Source organism: Lissotriton vulgaris, chromosome 6, assembly GCF_964263255.1.
Source record: "Lissotriton vulgaris chromosome 6, aLisVul1.2, whole genome shotgun sequence".
Classification (NCBI taxonomy): domain Eukaryota; kingdom Metazoa; phylum Chordata; class Amphibia; order Caudata; family Salamandridae; genus Lissotriton; species Lissotriton vulgaris.
The window spans coordinates 785,963,867-785,986,787 of record NC_141694.1 but is presented as its reverse complement, the minus strand read 5'-3'; the positions used below and the strand labels follow the sequence as shown (position 1 = coordinate 785,986,787).

The 22,921-nt window shown below is 44.9% G+C and overlaps 1 protein-coding gene across 1 annotated transcript in view; it reads left to right on the top strand.

The window, feature by feature from the left end:
- Positions 1–22,921, top strand: part of EIF2AK2 (eukaryotic translation initiation factor 2 alpha kinase 2) — a 515,830-nt gene that overhangs the window by 172,138 nt on the left and 320,771 nt on the right. The window contains exon 4 of the mRNA XM_086925273.1: positions 5,004–5,152. Within this exon, the coding sequence (XP_086781399.1) occupies positions 5,004–5,152 (149 nt within the window). The remainder of the gene's footprint in view (positions 1–5,003; positions 5,153–22,921) is intronic.

Here is a 22,921-nt window from a genome sequence, read left to right as displayed (position 1 = left end):
CCTCCTAGGAGGCCTCAACTTCCACCTGGAGAACGACCAGGACAACAACAACACCACCGCCCTACTAGACAACCTCGCTAACCTCTGATTCAAGCAACCGGACAACACCCCCTCCCATTACGCCGGCCACACGCTCGACCCTGTCTTCTCCTCCAGTAACCACATCTCCTTCAGCCACACCACCGAGCTCCACTGGACCGACGACAGCTGCGTACACTTCAACTTCAGGAAAACAAAGACCCACCAACGCCCTCAACAACCCCCCGAAGATGCTGGAGCAAGATCACCACCGACCAACTCACCACCTCCTTGCGCCTAAACCCTCCCACCAACACCACGGACCCCAACGAAGGAGCCCGCAACCTCACACAGTGGAACACCGACTGCGCCGACACCCTTGCTCCACTGAAAAACCCTCCCAGCAACCTCAACAGCAAGAAAGCTGCGTGGTTCACCAACGATCTCAAAGCCACCAAGAAATCCTGCCGTGACCTCTAGAAAGCCTGGCGCCACAACCAGTCAACGGATAACATGACAGCCCTCAAGAACGCCACCCGCAAACACCACCAGCTGATCCGCACCACCAAAAGGTCATCCCTCAGAGAACGACTGGACAACAACACCCACAACAGCAAGGAACTCTTCAATGTCGTGAAAGAGCTCTCCAACCCCAACGCCAGCGACAACGACATCACGCCTTCTCAAGACCTCTGCAACTCTCTGGCCACCTTTTTTCACCGTAAGATCGTCGACATACACGACAGCTTCGGCGCTCAGAACACGTACCCCACCACCGAACCTACACCCCCCACCACCACCATGTGCGCCTGGACTCAGGTCAGCACGGAAGATACCACCCACACGATGAACACCATCCACTCGGGCTCCCCAGCCGATCCCGGCCCACACCACATCTTTAACAAAGCCGACTCCATCATCGCACCCATACTTTGGGACATCATCAACAACTCCTTCATATCCGCCACCTTCCCGGAGAGCTGGAAGCACGCAGAGATCAGCGCCCTCCTGAAGAAAACCACCGTAGACCCCTCAGACCTCAAGAACTTCCGCCCCATCTCGCTCCTGCCCTTCGCTGCAAAAGTCATCGAGAAAACTGTCAGCAAACAGCTGACAGCCTTCCTGGAGACGAACGGCTTCCTCGACCCATCGCAGTCCGGATTCCGAGCGAACCACAGCACTGAGACCGCCCTCATCGCGGCCACCAATGACATCCGGACCCTACTGGACAACGGAGAAACCACCGCCCTCATCCTGCTCGACCTTTCGGCTGCGTTCGACACGGTCTGCCACCGCACCCTGACAACCCGCCTCCGCCATGCCGGGATCCAAGGAAAGGCCCTGGAATGGATCACCTCCTTCCTCTCGGACAGAACCCAAAGAGTCCGTCTCCCGCCCTTCCTCGCAGAAGCCACCAAGATAATCTGCGGCGTACTTCAAGGCTCCTCGCTCAGCCCCACCCTCTTCAACGTCTACATGAGCCCCCTCGCAGCCATCGCACACAAGCACAACCTCAACATCATCTCCTACACCGACGATACTCAACTGATCCTCTCCCTCACCAACGACCCCACCTCTGCCAGAGCCAGCTTCCAGGACGGAATGAAAGAGATCGCAGACTGGATGAAGCTCGGCCGCCTGAAACTGAACTCAGACAAGACGGAAGTCCTCATCCTCGGCATATCCATCTCCGCCTGGGACGACTCCTGGTGGCCCCCTGCTCTGGTCCCCCTACCCAAGCCCACGGACCACGCACGCAACCTGGGCTTCATACTTGACTCCTCCCTCACGATGGCCAGGCAAGTTAACGCCGTTACCTCCTCCTGCTTCAACACACTTCGCATGCTCTGTAAGATCTTCCGCTGGATCCTCACTGGAACCAGGAAAACGGTCACCCAGGCCCTCTTCACCAGCCGTCTGGACTACGGGAACGCCCTCTACACTGGGACCACCGCCAAACTACAGAAAAGACTCCAGCGCATCCAGAACGCCTCAGCACGACTCGTCTTGGACACCCCCCGACACAGCCACATCTCTGCCCACCTGAAGGACCTGCACTGGCTCCCTGTCAGCAAAAGGATCACGTTCAGACTCCTCACCCACGCACACAAGGCTCTCCACGACTTGGGCCCTGAATACCTCAACAACCGCCTCACGTTCTACACGCCAACCCGCCAGCTCCGCTCCGCCAGCCTCGCCACCGTCCCACGGATCCGCAGAACCACCACCGGAGGAAGATCCTTCACCTACCTGGCGGCCAAGACCTGGAACACCCTCCCCACCCACCTACGACTCACCCAGGACCATCTCTCCTTCAGGAAGCAACTCATCCCCTGGCTTTTCGAGCAGTAGCAGCTCCTTGAGACCCTAGCGGGTGAGTAGCGCGCTTTACAAATTCTCTTGATTGATTGATTGAGTGTTCATTGGCTGTCACACTTCTTGCTCTCCGCAGTAGTGGAATACCAACAACCTGTTCAAGGGTGGCCTTTCTTCAACCCAGTTCCACTGAAGGCCGTTACAGGATGTGGTGCACACTTGCAGGATCAGTATGTTCAAGACCAATGGGATCCCAGACATAACGGCGTCCACATCAACTACTAGGAGCTCCTAGCCATTCACTTAGTGCTGAAGGCTTTTCTATCTCACCTGACGGACAAGGTTGTTCTCGTTTGATATGATAGCCATGTATTATCTTCAGAAACAGGGTGGCACCCGGCCTCCCCACCTCTATAGCCCAGAGCATTTGGCGCTAGGCTCTTCATCACAAAATCCATCTGCTAGCATAGTACCTTCCGTGAATGGGCAACAATTTGCCGACCTGATCTGCAGGATGCTGCAACAAGTCCTCCTCCAGTACTTTCGGCAATGGGGCTTGCCAGAAATAGACCTATTTGTAACAACAGAAAATGCCAGATACCCAGACATCTCCTCCAGGTTCCCATACCCACAATCCATCAGCAGTGCACTATGAATGATTGGGTCAGGGATATTTAACTACGCTTTTCTGCCTCTCCCACTACTTCCATTTGTGGTTTTGAGGCTTCAGCAAATGTTTCACCCTCATCTCAGTGGCTCCCACATGGGCCCGCCTGCCCTGGTTCACGTTCTGCTAAAATTCTCACTGGTTGTGCCCAAGAGGCTCTCAATCAGGCTGGACCTTCTCACTCAGACCCATGGAGAAATCTGGCACCGATTCCCCAGGTCTCTCAACTTTGTGATTTGACTCCTGAGCTCCAAGAGTTTGCATACCTTAATCTTCCACCTGAATGCATGAGCATTCTCACGGATGCATGCCGACCTGCTTCCTGTGCTTGCTATGCGGCCAAGTGGAACAGCCGCAGTGCAGGACAGTGTCTGCTATCTGCTTCATTGCATTTTTGCAGACTGGCATTCACCTCTATACACCTACACCTGGCCACGTTGGCCACCTATCTCCAGAACAGACATTGTTCTCTCTTTAGAGTTCCAGTCATTAAGGCTTTCATGAAGGGTCTCAAGAGAGTCATTCATCCTCGAGTCCCATTAGCCCGGGCTTGGAACTTCAAAATTGTACTAAATATGCGCATCAACTCCTCCACTCCTGCCCCCTACAATTCCTTTCTTGAAAGGTGGCTTTTCTGATCACCATCGTTTCACTCGGATGTTTCAGTGAGCTAAAGGCACTAACCTTAGAAGAACCTTTCTTCGCAGTACATAGGGATAGGATTGTCCTCCGCACTAATCCTAAATTCTTCTTTAAAGGTGACCTCTCAGTTGCACCTTCATCAACTCCCTGTCTACTTCCCACATCCGTACTCAGTTGAGGAACAGGCTCTCCATACTTTGGATGTGAAACGTGCCCTCATGTATTAAATTGACAGGACTTAGACATTTAGGAAGACACAAGTCTTTGTTGCTTTCTCCAAATCCCATAAAGGGAGGACTCTGTCCAAATGTGTCATTGCCAGATGGATAGTGAAATGCATCTAGACATACTAGGCTAAATCTAAAAGAACTTTGACTGTTCCTCTTCGAGCCCACTCCTCTTCGAAAAATGGAGCCTCTATGGCCTCCTCACGGGCCATGCAGAAAAACAATTCAACAATGGAGTCGATGACCATGCACATTACCAGCAAGAAGAAGAGTCACTCTACCTTTTGACTCAAGAGACTTCTTCGAAGAAAAACAACTTGGACACATCCGGGCCCAACACTAGATGGCAAGAGTATGTGATTTCACAGCACTCCATACCACAAGGTGCTTACAGGGTATGTAACATTTTCCTTATCTTGCTTACTGGTATATATTTGAAAATTGACCAGACAACCGAAAGGATGTCAAAACTTCATGACTGATGGATTTTTATTGTTCCTTATTATAGCTTCATCTCTGTTACACAAGAAATTTGTAAGTTATTTTTTGCTACATACATGTTCTTATTCATGCACTGTAGCTAAATCTGTAGGTGCATTGTATTTCAAAACCAATTTACCCCCCTTTTCCCTGTCCTTGTTTTCCCTCTTCTCTTGTTTCTATTTTTAAACAAAATGTTTTGATGCTTGTGGTTATTGGTTGTTTTTGTTTCAGTTAGTTGAGTAATGTAATATTATAGTCACATTTTTTATCCTCCTTATTAACTATTGCTTCAGAATGAACTACTCGTATTACTTTACTTACTCAAGACAATGAATCGAGATTTATTTATCGTCTTTGTATGATTAATATATTTTAACCGAATAAAGACGTTTTCTATTACTACTTATTTAATAAAAAGAATTCGACACAAAAAGGATCACCACTGTACAAGTCTTGCTGTGATGTTGATATTTACTTTATGCTATATAACATGCCAGGACATTTAGCAAGCATTATCCTGCACGTAAGTTTAAAAATTTCTTTTTTTATGGTAGCGTTGTTGCTGAAAATATTGATTAAACCTAACCTTTCTGCACATTTTGCTATGTCATTCTCATGCAAACTAATTTTTCCCTCTGTTCTGTACTCAGGTTGTTAATGACTCCTCTAAATCATCAAACCCAGACTTGGAAAATGGAGACATTGATTACATTAGCAGACTGAATGAATATTGCCTTCGTGAGGGAATTGCCAAACAGTTTAAAGAGATTAAACAGGACGGTCCCTCACACCTTCCAACGTAAGGAATATTTAATTTTAGTTTTTTTTAACTCGATTGATTGTTTTGATTGTCTTTTCAACTGTCTGATGCTCTTTTTTCTCATGAGTAAAGTTGTTTTGCAGTGTAGGTGATGAAGGTTTTGGTTCCGTAGTTAGGACAGGAGGTGAATTTACAACTGCTTTGTTATCTAATTGACAAGTAGAATAGCATTTGTATATATTTCGTAGGAATAATTATAATGCTCAAGTATGATTTTACACATTTTTAGACCGTTTGACAAGGGTTGCCTCTTTAAAAATTACTCCTTGCAAAGACTTAATCCCAGGCACATTTTTTTAATTTAAGGTTTTTAAGTGATGCATCTGTCCGGGTATCAGGGAATACCATTAACGGAAAGTTGTTTTTTAAGCAGCTGTTTCACAAAAAAATCAGTAATTTTGCAGATTATAGGATGAAGCTACAATTTTCACAAAGTCTCTTAGTCCATCACGAAAAGCTCCAGCCCACACCATGTAACTCTCTAGTCATGCACTTGAATGGGTAGAAGAGAATGCAAAGAACACAACTGAAGTTTAAAGAATAATTTAGGATTATATTAAAACTTTGTGGTGTTATGGGCTCAGTTAAGTATGGTGGAATGTTTTAGATCTAATTGTTCAAATAATAGCAGGAGATAATGCAATCACAGCTAAACCGACTAGCTCCAAGAGAGAATACTTCAAGGCAAAATAAAATCTCCCTGACAAAAATAAATCAACCAGTGTACCATGTCTTAGGCCCGAGGGTGCCTGGAAATGAAGATACTTGACTGCACCTCTGCTGCAGCTGTGCCTTATGAGAAACACTTACCTTATTTGTGTCAGGCGCTTGTTATTCTCAGAGACATAATGTACTCACTACTTCTCAGAATACTTTTCATCCAGTGCTGTGTGTTTTACATCTTTTTCTTGCTTCCTACATACAGAATAGTTCTTAGCAGACTTCATTTTTGAGAGCTTGATTTGTGCAATTTCTGGTGTCAAAATGTACAGCTTTATATATTTTTATGCATGAATCTAATCTTTGTTGTAACACCGTTCCGATTCCATACCTGTAGTCGGCTCGCCTCAAGTCCTTGTCTCCTCATCACAGTTTCTTAAAATACTGCGACTTCACTTTGGATACACATGGTCAGTGACGGCTACCGCCCCTCTCCCTGTATACCCACATCAACCCAGAACACATCGACACGGAACATGATTTGACTTTGGAAGGCAGGGGATCGCAAGACCCCCGGCCGTATTTATTAAGATACAAAATAATAAAATTGTTAAACAAAATATACAATTTTTATGCAAAAATATTCAGGAACATTTAGATACATTCTTATCGACAAGTGTGATCGGCTAACCTTAACAAGATTCTAATACAGCTTGTTTCCTAACCGAATCTAACATCCTCATCTGAAAATCTTTGCATACTAACATTTATGGCCATATGGCAAGGTCGCTAACCGGTGTCAGGTCTTACAAGCTGCGCCCTTACCGCAGGTGCGCATGCGCAGCCGGGCCCGTTAATTACCCGGTCCACCCGTGCAGCCGAGCCCGTTAATTACTCGGTCCACCCATGCAGCCGAGCCCGTTAATTACTCGGTCCACCCATGCAGCCGAGCCTGTTAATTACTCGGTCCACCCATGCAGCCGAGCCCGTTAATTACTCGGTCCACCCCGTGAACTCCATTTAACCACTGAAGGAGGGCCCTAACTCGCGCCACCAGCTGCCCCTGAAGTTCTAGGAGGGGCCAGTGACCCCTCCTCCCCCTGGGCGGACACCTCCAAAGGATGATGCCGCCCCCTCAGACCTTAAAATAGCTGCTCACCGGTCATGACCTTACCGCCACAGGCCAGCATTGTTACCCGACGATCTGGCCTCCCCCCTCCCTACTCCTAAGAAAGGCTTTCCGCAGTAGGCTCCCCATGCCAGCAACGAATGATAGAACTAATTTCAAGAGTCTTTGGTGGCTTGGCATAAGGGCTATTGTCAGGGACTATGTAACCAGAGGTTCTATTTGTGCAGAAGCCAAAGTGTCACACACACCTGCATCTGGAGTTCTGCAGCCACTACCCACTCTCAGACATCTGTGGAATATGATCTCCATGTCCACCACAAAGGCTATACAACTATCTTGGTAGTCATAGACTACTTCACAAGAAGGGGTATTTCATTCCATTGAAAAAATTGCCTTTTGTCGTGGAACTGCTGAAGTGCTCATCGTTCCCCCCTTTCTTTTGCATGATCTACCTGAAGTAATTATCACAGACAGATGAACATAGTTCACATCACTTTTTGGGCAGAATTAATTAAAAGAATATGTACCAAGAACTTTAGATCTCTGAGTTACCAACCACAAACTGATAGTCACGTGGAATCATTAAACCGATCATTTGACCAATATTAAACCAATCATTTGACCAATACGTGCACTAGTTTCTGACAGGCCATCCTAGTGCATGGAACCAATGGTTTGCATTAACTGAATTAGCGTACAACAATTCCTTACATTCATCTTTGGGGAGCTCACCATTTTACTGTTCAACCATTAAACACAGGACCCCACAGTGTCCCCCAAAGAGTGTAGGGTTTGGGGGTAAGGTACTACCATGATTCAGACAAGATAACAGACCTGCTGAAGGTCCTGGAAATGGACATGATGGCAGATGATAAGCGGACCCTAGACTGTTAACTGTTATTGACTCTCTTGCACTCACTGTTTAGGTTGGGGCCATGTCCGGGTCATGGAAGGTAGATCCCTATTTAGTCCTCATAGGAACTCATTCCTGTACCTGCCAACGTATTGCACTGGCTTTGCTGATTCTCACTTAGTTCACTCGTTTTTGGTGTTCCTTGACTTTTTGTTATTTTTCCCTTTATAGTTCTTGTTATTTTTTCCTTTAGTCCTATTTTCTCCTTGTATTATTGGTTGTGCTGTCTCATTTCTTGAGTAGCCATACCTATGTGTTCAGCAGTGTCCAGAGCTGGATTCCAGGTCGGCTCCCAGCTTGTCTTTGCACCATCCACAGCTGGAACTGGTATACCGTTGACCCATTTATTATTTATTCTTACCAAACAGTTGGTATGTTATACTTGCCGTATGCCTTGTATCTTACAGCTGGACAGACTTTCTTCCTGCTGTTACTCCCAGACAGATCTGTCCTGTCCAGGCCCCTGGAACAGAGAAAATCTTGGAGAACTGACTCCAGTCCGGACTTTCTCTCTTTCACTCCCTACCCTATTTCCTGCATGATTTCCGTGTTTGGTGATACATTCCCGCTTGTTTACCAGCAGAGATTTTAAGGGACGGCAAGTACTTTCAGCGAAACATGACATCTCATTGGTGTCACCTCCATACTTGCTTTTTAAGCAGCATACATGGTTTGTAAGGGCTCTACTGCTGGTGAAGGGCACATGTCTGATGCCAACATTATCAAAAATCTGACATTGTGAGTAACAAGGTGGGTGGAATAGGTATTGTGGAAAATATCTAAAAGGACAAGTTAACTTAAATGACCCTTGAAGATTTTAAATATAGATCAAATCGGTTTTCAAATATCCCCATGAGCTACTCAAGATAGTGATGTCAAAACCTAGTATGATGCATTTTCCCTTATGTGATCGTTATTGGTCTTACTGACGGCTTACAAGCCAGCCTACACACCCCCCTGCTTAAATATTACACCATTCTTATATCATACACAGAAATAGGTTTGGTATTCTTTTATTATTGGGTCAGTCAGCTACCATACTGCCAACATTATACCAACAACTTTATTGCGTTTTACTGCAGATATAGAAAAAGAATAACATTTTTGTATACTAAATGTAGAGTTGGGCATTTACAATTTGTGTTTGCCTTTAACATTCTTGCTCCAAACTATATGATATTTTCAGAACAAATATTCCATATTACTATAGCATAAAGAATGCAAATTATTTAAGACGATAATTATCATATACTCAATAATAGTTTTACAGCCTAATTGTTAGTCATTAACTTTGGTAATCATCATACAGAGTGCTTATTTCATCTTTAGTTTATAGACAAGAAAAAGTTGTAAATGGTAAAAACTAAAAAGGAGATTAAATACATGGTCTGCAAAGGGTAAAAGGAGAGAGGCAGCAATAACAAATATAAGATTGGTATCAACAGCACATACAACAAAGACATGGTATATGTAAACATATATAACCAGAAATTGCCTCCTTGTCTTAAGTAAAATTTTGATTTGGGAATGATTGAAAACACGAACTTTATTTTCATGTGCCAGGATGCAGGGAAGGTGAAAATACATCTGCGTCAATGGACATGCGCAGAATCCATAGATAGGCTCATTAAGGATGCTAGTGCAGGGAAAAATGGGTAGCTTCAACACACGGAATACTGATAGTCTATCATGAGAGCTCTATTTTTTTTTTTAAATGCCCAGATCCTTTCTTTGTTGTTTTTTAGGTTGGGCCTGGGCAGCGCATGCGCTGTTCTGCGAGGCATGCTGTATTTGAAAACGTACTTGAAGCCCCGCCCACTCTCCGCCCATATTTGTCATCGGCTTGTGTCCTTCTTAAATGCTGGCTTCTGATTCGTTAATAGGCTTGTTAGTCCCTCCTTAGTACTGCCTTGTTTTCATTTGTAACCTCCCATGAGGACTAGCCCTCTTACTTCTGTTGTTACACAGGATGCTTTATTTTGTCTGTAAGCACTATTTACTTTAATGAGTTTTGACCTACTGCAGACACGACATGCTTTTCTACAACATTCAGCATGCCATGTGCCCTTTCACTTTCCAAGCAGCCTGGGATAATGGTGAACGCTTCTTTGCAATGCAATCGGTCTTGCATTAACAAGAGTTTGATTTATTGACATTTAAAATGACAATGCCTTTAATTTATTTGTAAATAAAAGGCATTGTCATTTGCAATGTCAATATCTTAATCTAAAGTTAGAGAGTGGAGCCTTCCATGGTTCAGAGGCCGGGGCACTCCATCAACTGTGTGAAACAGCTAGGAATCACTTCTTGACAATGTAAGAATTTCTTAAAACCTTTTTTATTGGAAATGTCATGTTTCTATACATTTGTAACTAAATCTGAAAGGAAGTTCTAACTTGAATATAACTTTTTAACTAGAGTGTGACTACAGAGGGGTACCGTGCCAACCGTAGTATGCAGCCAGCCAGCCCCCTTTTATTTTAGGGGACAAGAACGCTGTCTAATCACAGGGGTTTCATGGTGGTTTTATGCAGGGAGCTCAGTGGGATGAAGTGGCAACAAGTATAGTTTTGAAAGTATACATAAAGTATACTTCCTATAGAGTTTAAAAGCACAAAATATTGTGTTTATACCTGAATGAGTAAATTATTGTAGTTGGCCATCGCCAACCCCTATTTTGGCTTTCAAGTTACAATTATATTTCTACAGGTGGAAGCAATTAACTGGTTTGATCGGAAAAGCCAGTATCTCTATAATCATTTTTCTTTTACATCAGTTCAGTGTTCACTTTCACATGAATTACCAAAAGACATACTTCCTACCTTATACACTTGTGTTAAGTTAGATCAATAACCGTGTAAAGGCAGTAAGTTAGTTTATGTATTTATGTATAGTTATTTAAAACCGTAGCATAGCGTTTACATTTATCATAAAGGAAAAAAAAATACTTTAAAAAGTTATACATCAGGCAACATTTCATCACAGTTTAGCACCGAAAGACACTGCTATAAAAGCATATACTATTTATAAAATATGTACAGATTACATATAAAAACAAAGATATCTTTCCAACAATTCTGAGTACCGGGAGGTATTTTTTATCACTAAACTGCATATGCGCTGTACAATAATTAAACTGCAGTGATATTAGCAATACTGTATAAATATGAAATGGGATTACAACAAATCAAAATATGGCGGAGTAAACTTTAAATATTTTATTCAGTTTCACGTACAAAACCAATCCTCAGCTGTATCTAATAATTGTCCAGCCATATTTGAAAATGTTGTATATCGACAGTTTGATCAGTTGATCATTGGATCAGTGGATCTTAGACATGAAATGTCAGCTTGCCTACCGGTGTGGATTCCCTGCTCGTTAAAAAAGAGTCCAACACATGTCTTCTTTTTTATCGGTCTGTGGCATACACAAACAATGTAACAGTGTTCTCCATCCCTTTATTACACAGTCTACAGAGTGTTCTTGCAGATATTGTATTACATTCATGTTCTTCCCCTGGAGTTTTGCCAAAACAGAAATATATCAAATCGATTTTCAGTTTTCTTGACCAGCCAGTTTCTAAGTATGTGTGGGTTTTAAGAAGTTTGTATTCATTAACAACCGACCAGGCATGGGCTCTGCTCGCAAATGTCTCTTTATCCTTCACAACACTGTAAAGCAGTGATATTAGAGCTTCTGATGAAGCGTACAGTTCCCGTATGGGGCTTATAACAAACAGCTAAAACATATTGACAAGAGAAAGAGAGGAACAGTTGCAATTCTCCAACAAACTTAATTTAATAGAATTTTACCACAGGCACCCCTACCTCTAATTAAAGTTACCTGGGTGTCCTCCAGCTAATTTTAACATTTCTCTTCTGAAGCTCCCCTTTATTAAAATCATACCTCTAGAAAAATATCTCCATATGAGCTCCGATTTTTAGAGCCTGCTCACACAATAACGTCTGTTGGCTTGATGAGGAACAGGCCCAATAATGAAGCATATCTCTTCAGTGGCTTAGGGTCTTTCGTCCTATGGGTAGGGATATCCTTTTAGATTAAGGCGGACCAGCCTTCACTATCATCTGCACATTCGTACACCACATTTATTTCAGATCATTTTCCCTTCTGATGTATCTTTGTAATTGTTTATCTGGCCTTCTAAACATGACCTTCAGATTCACTCAGTTTCTGTCATATGCAACATAAGCATAACATTTTTGTAAAGTACACGTTCACCCCAAAGGGTATCTTCGCACTGAATTACAGGTGTTTATTGTTACCCAACTCAATGGTACTCATTTTATCAACCTCAGAAGGATGAAAGGCTGAGAGCATTTGCCAGGATTTGAACCTGTGACCATAAGGTCAAACACAGGCCCCAACAGTGAATGCATTAGTCCACTAAGCCACCAGACTCTACGTGTTATTGACCCTTACTGGCAGAGCTCAGCCATGACTGTTGCTAAAAGCACATCTTAGCCCAAGCCCTATGCATTTTTGTCCCACAGTACCATACCGCTAGGCCTCAAGCCTTAAATGGAATGTCATGTCACAATGAAGCTCAAAATCCCAGATAACATAATTAAACTTTCAAGAATGCTTATTGGTGGTGTTTGTCAGAGATGCAAACCTGGGCAAAGAGAACTGTTTTTTTCCACTGAATGATTTCTTGAAACGCAAACACAAAAGGAAAGAAGACTTTATAGACATACCTATCAGAGGTGTAGCATGAGAAAAGAGATACTGAAATAACTTATTTTGTAAAACAGAGACCCCGAAACAGCTGCCAGACTGTCGGCCTTCCCCATTCCCACTGTCAAGAAACTTACTACAATTATAGAATTACTCGAGTTTTAATATATGTAGGATGACGGAGGCGAGTTACGGAAGCTGAGGGGGAGCTAGAGAGCAGTTTCTTGCGATCGCCAGAACGCTGTCGGCAAATTGCGTGTCGTACGAGACAAGCCAAGCCCAGCCACAAACCCCGGGCTTCAGGAACTGTGCTTTGGAGGGCTCCCGGCATCGGCACCCGCATCAGCACCGGCACCGGCACCGGCTCCATGCTCGTTTTGCGCGTGGGAGCTGGGGGCCGTGAAAGCTGCAGGCGGCTGCAGGCGGCTGTGGCGAGGCGAGGGAGCCGAGGGAGGCATTTTTACCAGCCATCGCAGACTCGGCAGCAGCAGGGACGCCTCGCTAAACTGCGGCACTCCCTCCACACCCGCCTCCGCCAGGGGTCTTCCCCTGCACCCCATCCGTGACTGTGTGTCGGAGCCGGAGAGGAGGCATAGCAGTGGAACTGATTATACAGTGAGAGCAAAGGGGGCAGCGCAGTGTAATCTTTTTAATTTGAATAGCAAAGCGGTGAAGTGTGAGATAAGCCGCCACCTGCTTCAGCTGATTTGCCCCCTCCCGCTCCTTTGCTCTCGCTCTTAGACACATGAAGTGAGAAAAGGAGTATCAAAGGGATTGGTGAAGGTGACGAATGAGAGCAGGAGGAGCAGAGAATAAATGTGCCAGCAGCTCTGATCACAGCAAGGCGTTATTACTGTGGAGGGCTGGGAGTAAGCTTGGATATCCCAGTACCCTGTGAGCACTTTTGCCAGTTGGTGAAGCGGGGTCCCAAGGAAAGCCACTGCATGCCAAAGGAGCGGAGGCGCTGAGGCACTGAGGCAGGGTTTGCAGGGAAGGCTCGGTGGTGGAAGGCTCGGTGGTGGAAGAGCCGCGACAGACTGAGACAGGCTGAGAACCCATTGACAGGCATCAGGCAGCAGCAGACAGAGGCTCGTAGGAGGAATGTCGACCGTTAAAAGCTTATCAGACCTGTTAATTGCCAAGCACCAGTCAGATCACCCGACCCCCTGAGGCTGTGCAGGAAGACATTATTCTAAACCACATTTTCCAGGCCGCTGGTCATTGAGTGCCAACGGACGCGATTTGCTTCAATAGAATCGGAGACAAACACTATGATTTGCGTGTCGTCTGCATAAGACACTAGTCTCAGGCCATGAGATTTTATCAGATCCGCCAAGGGGGTGACATATAGATTGAACAAGGTTGGTGATAACGCCGACCCTTGTGGGACTCCTCCAGGAAGAGTGAATTCCTCTGATTTAAGTCCATCCCAGTTAACCTGTTGGATTCTGCCTTTCAGGAATGATGCTAAGAGGGCCAGAGCGGCATCAGAGATGCCCAGTTTTTCCAGTCGGCTCAGTAGGACCGAGTGGTTGACGGTGTCGAACGCCGAGGTTAAGTCAAGTAATATGAGGACCGTTCTTCCACCGTCATCCATAGTCTTCCTGATATCCTCTGTTGCTGTTTGCGGCATTTAAGTTTGATTAATTTCAGCTCAGCTGTGTACCACTGAGCGGTGGCCGACCGTTTCTTAGACACTCGGGACTCCAGAGGAGCTAACTCATCGGCAGCCTGAGCAATCCATCTGTTAAAGTTGGAAACTCCGGTGTCGATGCTACATTGCTCAAATGTTGGTGGATTGTTAGCAAGCGCCTCTGTTAGCAGTTTCGAATCTAAGTTCTTCCATGAGCGCTTATTTTCCGGGAGCAGGAAGCGTCTTCTGTGTCTGGCAGAGTCATTGAATTTTAGGTTAAAAAAGACAGCCGTATGGTCAGACCAAGGGACAGGCAAAGTAGAGGAAAATTTTAGGTTATTGTTATTAGTAAAAATGCCATTGAGAGTATATCCTGCATTATGGGTGGGCGTACACACTAGTTGGATCATATCAAAGCTAAGCAGGTTGTCAATGAGAGTTGTGGAATCAGAGTTGTTGGTGGCTTCGAGATGAAAATTAAAATCTCCTAGAATTGTGAAAGTGGCGGAGTCCGTGGTGGATTTCAAATATGTGTGAAGAGCAGTAATGAAGGGAGTATTTGGCCCAGGGGGTCTGTAGAGCAGCATGCCAGAGAAAATCAGACGGTTGTTACATTTGATTTTGAAGTTCAAGGCTTCAGCCTCCATATTTGACTCTGGTTGGCAGAATATTTTTAGATGGGACTTGTAGATAATACCAATGCCCCCGCCTGTTCTTCCAGGTCGGTTGAGGTACTCTACAATATAGCCTTCGGGGACTGCTACGTTCCAATCAGGACCGGAGGCCTCTGATGACCAGGTCTCAGTGAGGAACATTACATCTGCGTCATGATCCACTGTGAACGCCTCGATATCGCATTTGTGCTTTGGCATGGATCTAGTATTTAATAGGATACATTTTAGGGTCCTTCTCCTGATAACAGGAGAGGCATCCCGACTATGATGATTACAGATGATAGGTTGAAACCCACAGGTCAGGCACTTAGGGACTGAGAAGGAGTCTGAGCAGTTAACTTTGACGGGATTGTTGCAGGTTGGACGATTAAGCTGAAATAGCTCTTTAGCTGAGTAGCGGAGTGGCGAAGATCGGGCAGGGGTCATAGCGCTATGCGCTGGCCCGGGGCGGACGGGCGCAAACGAGCTTGACTTTGGCGCAACTTCGGCGCGTTTCCGGCACGCCCGCTGCGCTCGTCCGCTGCGCTGCCGGGGGAGCATTCGGCTAAGTAGGCTCGTGTCAGGGTGGTGCTTGCGAGCGCTAGACCGCGTCCCTGCACTCCCCCACACCTAAGATGGCGGCAATGTGTGGGTGTTTGTGATTTTCGGCAACCCGGTTCTCCCTCCGCACAAACGGGACTTCCCGCTGCAGAAACAGGGATAGGGTAGCAGGTAAGGGTCACAGAGCAGTATTATACAATTTATCAATCAAATTGCAAACACAGAGTATTTTTTTTAAAACGAGTCCTAAACGAGCAATAACGTACAATTTATCAGCCAAATTGCAGAGTAACTAAATCTTTAAAAACAAAGCTTCATACACAATGAAAATACAAGTTTCCTGCGTGAGCTCTGATCGCTCCACAGGCTTCTGGCTACTGATGCGCCTTGTGTGGTGCTTGCCTAAGTAGGCTTGTGTCAGGGTGGTGCTTGCGAGTGCTAGACTGCGTCCCTGCACTCCCCCACCCCTCAGCGTGACAAAAGCTTCATCTCAAGGTCCGTTACAACCAAAGAGATAAAGCCAGGAATGAAATTAGTCTTAGAAGCAAACCTTATTCAAGTGCACAGGGCAAATGACAATACAAAAAACCTTCCTATAAACACACCCCACAAAAGCTCCATAGGCCCTGGCACTACTGCTAACGAAAATTCTAGTGAGGGCAACATACCCGGCAAGGGAGGCGAAGCCGACGGAGCTTCGAACTGCATTGCAACAAGCCAAGAACAAACAAAGTATCTCAACGATAACAACGAAGCAAATGTAAACATTGAAAAGGAGCGCTGGGAACAGAACGACTCAATTCTGGGAAACCAAACTTTAACCCATATCGAACAAGCAATTGACCATAATAGTACGTCGAGGCCTAGGAAGGAAATGGCCCACACTGACAGATCGCCAACTTCACCGCTAGAGGTAATAGAAATATCCTCATATCTGGGTAAGGAAGAGTGGGAAGATCTATTAGCTGCATACACGCAAGACAACAGCAAAAGTGAGACAAATACTAAAGTGCCGAATACGCCTATTATAATAAGCGATGTTACTCATGATCACCCAAGGAAGGATATGGGGGCTTCAGAGACGGGCCAAAGAAGCCCCACAACTGCAGAAAAACCCCACGAAACCCCAAAGCACACAAAGTACGAAAGCGCTTGGTGCAGTTTACTCAAAACAACACAACCCCTGGTAGAAGCCCTCAACTATCAGTCGGATAAAATGGACATTCAACTAACGCTACTTGACACACTGGCTGTATTTGTGGTCACCATTGATGGGAAGTTGGGCACGCTAAATGCGCTTCTTCAAAACAAACTGGCTCAGCCGAATCAAGGCTTTGGGAAGTATAGAGAGGGATGTGGATGTGGCCCAATCATCGATAAATTGGCAACATTACCAACAATATTGAGCGACCTGTGTACACAGCTCAGAAGGCCATCTAAGTGCAAACGAAGCAATCCCTGCAATAGCTCCTTCAAGGCGGACACAGACAACTCAAGGTCCAAAGAAGCGCCGGTGGGTAAAAGACAAGGCAACTCTAAATCAAGGGCCTCACCACCTATAATACCAACAAGCACAGGGGTGAGCGAAACCGGAACTATAGATCCTCCAGTCTTTGAAAACGCGGAGGAAGATAAAGCAAACCTAAAAATGAACGCCAAGCAAAGACGAGCAAAAAAACGCAAAGGCAGGAAATACAAAATTGAAAGGCTTTTTGAACCTCTTTGGTAATATTTCAATTATGGAACAAAGCACAGCTCAACTCGAGGGTGCCACGTGTCTATCGGAATGCGAGAAAGTCATTAATATATCTAAGACTCCTACCGAGGTAACACCCATTAATGGGATGGGGTGCAACAGTAAAAACAAAACAAAAACCTCTTAAAAATATGGGATTTGTACACAAAAAGCGCCCGAAACAGGAACACAAAATGTATGCCTCCCAATCGGTGAATTCAGCAACATAACCCTTAAACCAAGCGCTGAACAGGCACAAAAAAGCAGCAGGCAGCCCGGCCCCAACTTCCCGCAAATAAAAAACCAAGAACACACTCTGGGTGCGAAGCCTGAGAATAATCCGGAACTAGATAATGCAGAGATGGGCAAAGGGCTGCCAGAAAGCTATCTACCTATAATTACCCAAGGAACATCGACCACAGAGAGAGAAGAAGAACCACCCATTACAGGGACAGCGGATCTTACATGCTTTATCTCCAGGCCTGGAGATAATTATCACCCGGCCGGGCAGCCAGCATGGAATCAGCACACCATCGGCCGAGATCTAAGAGTAACCACATTCAATACAAACCAGCCTAAAACAACTGCAACACGACTAGTAGAGGACCTGCGACCCAGTCCTCCCAAAATAGAGGGTGGGTTGTCAAACGAACAAAGAAACGTTGAAGCGCCTGCACGAAATCAACAAATACCTGGCCGAGAGATAAGAGTCACTGCACCTAATCTCAATCAAACGAAAACGACTGCCATAAGACTAGTAGAGGAAATGCGATCTAGCCAACCGAAAATACAGAGTGGGCTGACAAGCGAACAAAGAAACGCAATAGGCGTCGTTTGGTTCAATCTGGACTACACCTCGCAAGGAAGACAGGACACACTGCACAGAGGCAACATCTTACGGCTGCTATCCCATATTCCCTCTTTGCAGAAGTAAAAAGCTCGGAATTAGTATCCATTGAATTTATAGCCGATGAGGTTACAGGCAGAGAAAAAACAAAAGCAACTTGGACATCCTTGGCAATTTCACAAAAAATATATGCCGAAGCGGAAACCTTTAAAAACTGGGGGATCACAATAAAACCATATACAAAGCCAAGATATCCTGATATTCTTGTCCCGGCGGAAAATGAGGCAGAACGAAAAGTCTCAGAAACTCAGTCCTGAGAGGAGCGGTAGGGCCAGGGGGTAATAATGCCGAGCAACATAACGAGATTACCCGACATACTGCAGATGAATACACACAACTACCTGGACTGCCCGACCCAAGATGGAACTTTAAATAATAATGAGTGACAAATTAGCCCCAAGCCAATGGAGAGCACTCATGACTTATTGAGAATATGCTCTTGGAACATTAATGGCTTGGCGCCTAAAATAACAGACCCAGAGTTTATGACCTACATTAGAAACTTTGATGTTGTGGCATTTCAAGGAACATGGCTCGCAGATCCCCCGCACCTCCATGGCTACTTACGCTTTTTCTCTGCTGCAAAAAGGAAAGCTAAATATGGGCACCCTCAAGGCGGCCTAGTAACTTATATATCGGCCACATGCACCTTGACAGCTAAAGAAGTCGGACCAACCTCTACAACCTCGCTGGCTGTTAATATTTACCTGTCACAACTTAAAACAAGTACCGTTGACACCGACTTTACTTTAATCAACGTCTATATCCATCCTAGAAGGAAAAGAAAAGCAGCCAATGACCTTTGCAGCTTTATGGAGACTTGCATAAGGGATAGACCCATAACAAATGTCGTTCTCACTGGGGACTTCAACCTTAACCTCATTGGCACCACGCAAGAAGACGAACCACTAATTCAAAATGCAATCTGGGACATTCCATCACAAGTGACTCCACAACCCTCTAAGCAAACAAAGCTAGGCAATAAGACTTTAAAAGATCTGGAATACTTCAACATCAGGGCGCTAAATGGAAGGACCTCTGGAGACAACCCCCCAGCCGCAACTTTTCACTCAACAAGAACAAGCAGCATCCTAGACTATACCTTTATTTCATTACCACTATTCCAGTTCTTAAAATCATAGGCGGCAGCGGAGACAGCGATCACTGCCCCCAAGAAACCAGCTTTAAGATCGAAAAGCCCAACTTTGAGCTATCTAAAGAACTGAAAGAGTCAATCCACACCGTCAATCTAAAAAAATATTCAGCAGCTATAGACGAAACTCTAGTGGAAAGAGCAAAACAGCATCTTGGGAGCTACTCTGGATCCGGCGAAACCACGAAATGGGAACAATTTACAAACATCATGTCTACATATGCAACAAGACCTAAGCCACAGTCACAAATAGGCAATGAAAGATCGGGCAAATTCTCTAAAGAACATAAAAGTAAAATTAGAGGCATAAAAACCAGAATCTATCGCACAATGAGAGAGCTCCAACAGGAACCCAAAGACACAGCAAAGCACGACCAATTACGGAAATTAAAATCAACTTTGAAAAAAACAAAATGGGAAGCAAACAGATCTGCTGAGGATAACTTATGGGCGAGACTTCCCGCTGACATTAAACGGAACGATGGGGTAAGGTTCTGGAAATCAATGAACTTATTCATAAGACCAATGCACCATGGGATCTCAACTAACATCTCAGAGGACACATGGGCAAACTATCTTGGTACCCATTTCAACCAGGCTGAGGGATATAACCAGGACCAGGAGCTTGCTACTTACAAAAAACTTCCAGAGAGCAATGGTTTAAGCTCCACAGAATGGCACTCTCTGAGCGAAATAGGGAATTTGCAGAACTTAAAAAACATAATTCAGCGCCAAATCAAGAAGGGAAGAAGAGAGGGAGCTCCAGGGCCGAATGGAATCCCGCCAATTCTTTACAAACAAGATGCAGCAGGCTGGGCAGCACCCCTGGAACCCCTTTTTTTAGAGATAAGACATTTCAACATCCTGCCAAGCTCCTCGAAGGGCTCAATTATCTCTCTAATTTACAAAGCAGGAGACAAGGCTTCCCCTCAAAACTATTGATTGGTGGCTTTAATCGACAATGAGGCAAAATATTTTGCAGGCATCCTTCTAGAAGAGTTGATGGCCTGGGCATCAGAGAGATCCTTAATCCCGGCCAACCAGACAGGCTTTGCCAAATCAGTAGGCACAATGACTAACATTTTGAGCATGGGCATGCTCATAGATAAGGCAGAATTAAACAAAATGCCCATTCATTTCTGCTTCATTGACTATAAGGCAGCTTTCGACCATATAAACCGGAACCTCTTATGGTCTAAACTGAACAACTGGGGGATATCGAGACCACTTTTGGACCTGATAATCAACCTCCACACAGAGACCTGGGTACAGATAAAGGTGGGGGATGGCTCCGTTCTGTCCAGGCGCATACAGACCAACAAGGGCCTGAAACAGGGCTGCGTCCTGGCCCCCACCCTATTTAACTTGTTCCTAAGCGACCTGGTCCCCATTTTAAACGGTTGCAACTCCCACGCTCCGAAGCTAGGGGGACTGCATTTACCTTGTCTACTATATGCTGATGACATCGTCCTTATAAGTTATACCAAGGTAGGACTTCAACACCTCCTGACTGCAACACAATGCTACTCAGATAAAAATGAGCTCACAATAAACCTTGAGAAAACACAGACAATGACCATCAGCAGGAAAAAAGGAAACCAACATCATGGTACTGGAACAAGACAAGAATTGGAGATACCCCAACATATAAATACTTAGGAGTGAAGATTGATAACGGTGGCAGTTCTCCGCCCAGAGAACGAGTATACGAGGGAAAGGGCTATCTCTGGCAATTTCGCTGAAGTCTCTAAACCTCAAACTTTCTGGCCCCTCTCTTCTACCCCAGACGCAAGTAATCCGCGCTAAACTTCTCCCAACAATTACCTATGGGTGTGAGGTACTTAGAGGAAGGGATGCCAAGATTCTTGATAATACAATAACAGCCGCCTACAGAATCATCTTCAGCCTACCCAAACAAACCTCACCAGCTCAAATCAGGCTAGAATTTGGCATCGAGCAACAGCTCCTAGCAAGGCAGGGAGCCTACATGATAGCCTGGGACAAAGTGAGGAAGTCAAAACAGGGAACATTAAACGAATATTTGTGGAGTGAGTTAGCCCAACATCCATCCTCAGCAGCAGCCAAGTTCCTACTAGACAGCCGGACAAACACGGGACTAGAGCAGCTCTACGATACCCCAGTAAGCCATACAACTTTTAAAAAATTGATCAAGAAATCGATCAAACAGCTATCATGGGTCCAAGATAAGGCAGCCCTCTCCAAAAGAACGCATGGTTGGATGACCCTAAACTCGTACACTCCTAAGGCACCACAGAGCCACCTTGGCGAGGGATACTCCAAATCCGTCAAAATGCATTTCTTAAAGCATAGGCTGGGCTTGCTACCCTGTATTCAAAATCTCCCGCGCTGGATCAAAATAAAAGCTGATCCCCTTTGTCGGCTATGTGGCTTGGGGCAAGAGGACATGCTGCACCTGATATGCTCTTGCGAGAAATTACACGATGAACAAAATACTTGTTGAAACAACACTTCAATCGGCAAGGAATCCGCACACGAAGGAAGGCAGTTCTGGCTTGCTTTTCTGCCCATGACTCTCGCTTGAGCTGTAGCTTCATAAAATTTATGAAGGCGGTGGGAAAAAAGATGCCTGAAATAAATCTATAACGGTCCCTGTACTATTGATCTATTACCGCTTTGTCAAATGACATTACTGACTCAAAGAGTTTATGGGGATATCAGGAAAGTGGAAATATTTTATAATTATAAAGCTGAACTTTAAAAAAAATATAATAATAATAATAATTACTGCTTACGAAGTTGCTGCGTGCACATTCGAACTAAGGAAATGTGAATGTTTTATTCTCTTTTATTAGAATTGTACTTTTATTATTCCTTGTTCTTAACCTATTCTTGTATTGCAATGGTTTTAAGTAACTATGCGAAATAAATTATTACTATTACTACTAATATATGTAGGATGTGAAGTTGGTTGGATTCTGGAGTTAAATACAGGCGGAACTATTGCAGGAAGAGCTTTACAAGAGGTTGAGTTTTGAGCAATCAGGGTGGTAGTGTCTATAGTTTTGCAGAATGCATGGTTTCTTTCAAAATGTGTTTTCAAGTAGAACTAAAAACGGGGCAAAACAATGCTTTCCCCTGTAAAGTTACACAAAACAAGAGGTCTCGATGAGTCTTCAAGGGCTTTATGCACTAAACCAGACATGGACAATTGCAACATGAAACAAGCATTGGCAAAGTCAATAGGTCTAACCTGCATTTTCAGTTAACCCCTTCAGTGCTGCGCGAATTCCTCTGCAGTGCTGAAGGTTCTAAAGAACCTATGGACTCATGACGGAACGGTTCCGTCATGAGCACAGGCCAACCGACGCTCATGACGGAACCGTTCCGTCATGAGCACCGAAGAGGTTAAGAGCAATACCTGTTGACTTTCAGCGAAATCCGGACAAAAGAATGATAATGATTGCCAGGCAACATGAACACCAGCACAGCCTGCCAGCAAAAGGAAAAGGAGCTGCCAAGGGTGCTGAAAGGTAGCAATGGCCTAGTGGCTGGCTGAATGGGCAGGTGTCCAATGTCAAGATGAAAGGTAGCCAGCCATTGCATTAAAAATGAAAAGCAAAATAACATGGAACCTTTAGGCATGCTAAAGGTGTGAGCAGCAAAAGAATAACGGTCAAGTGTCATGTGATCATAATGTGAAGTGGTGCAATAAAAAAAGTAAAACGC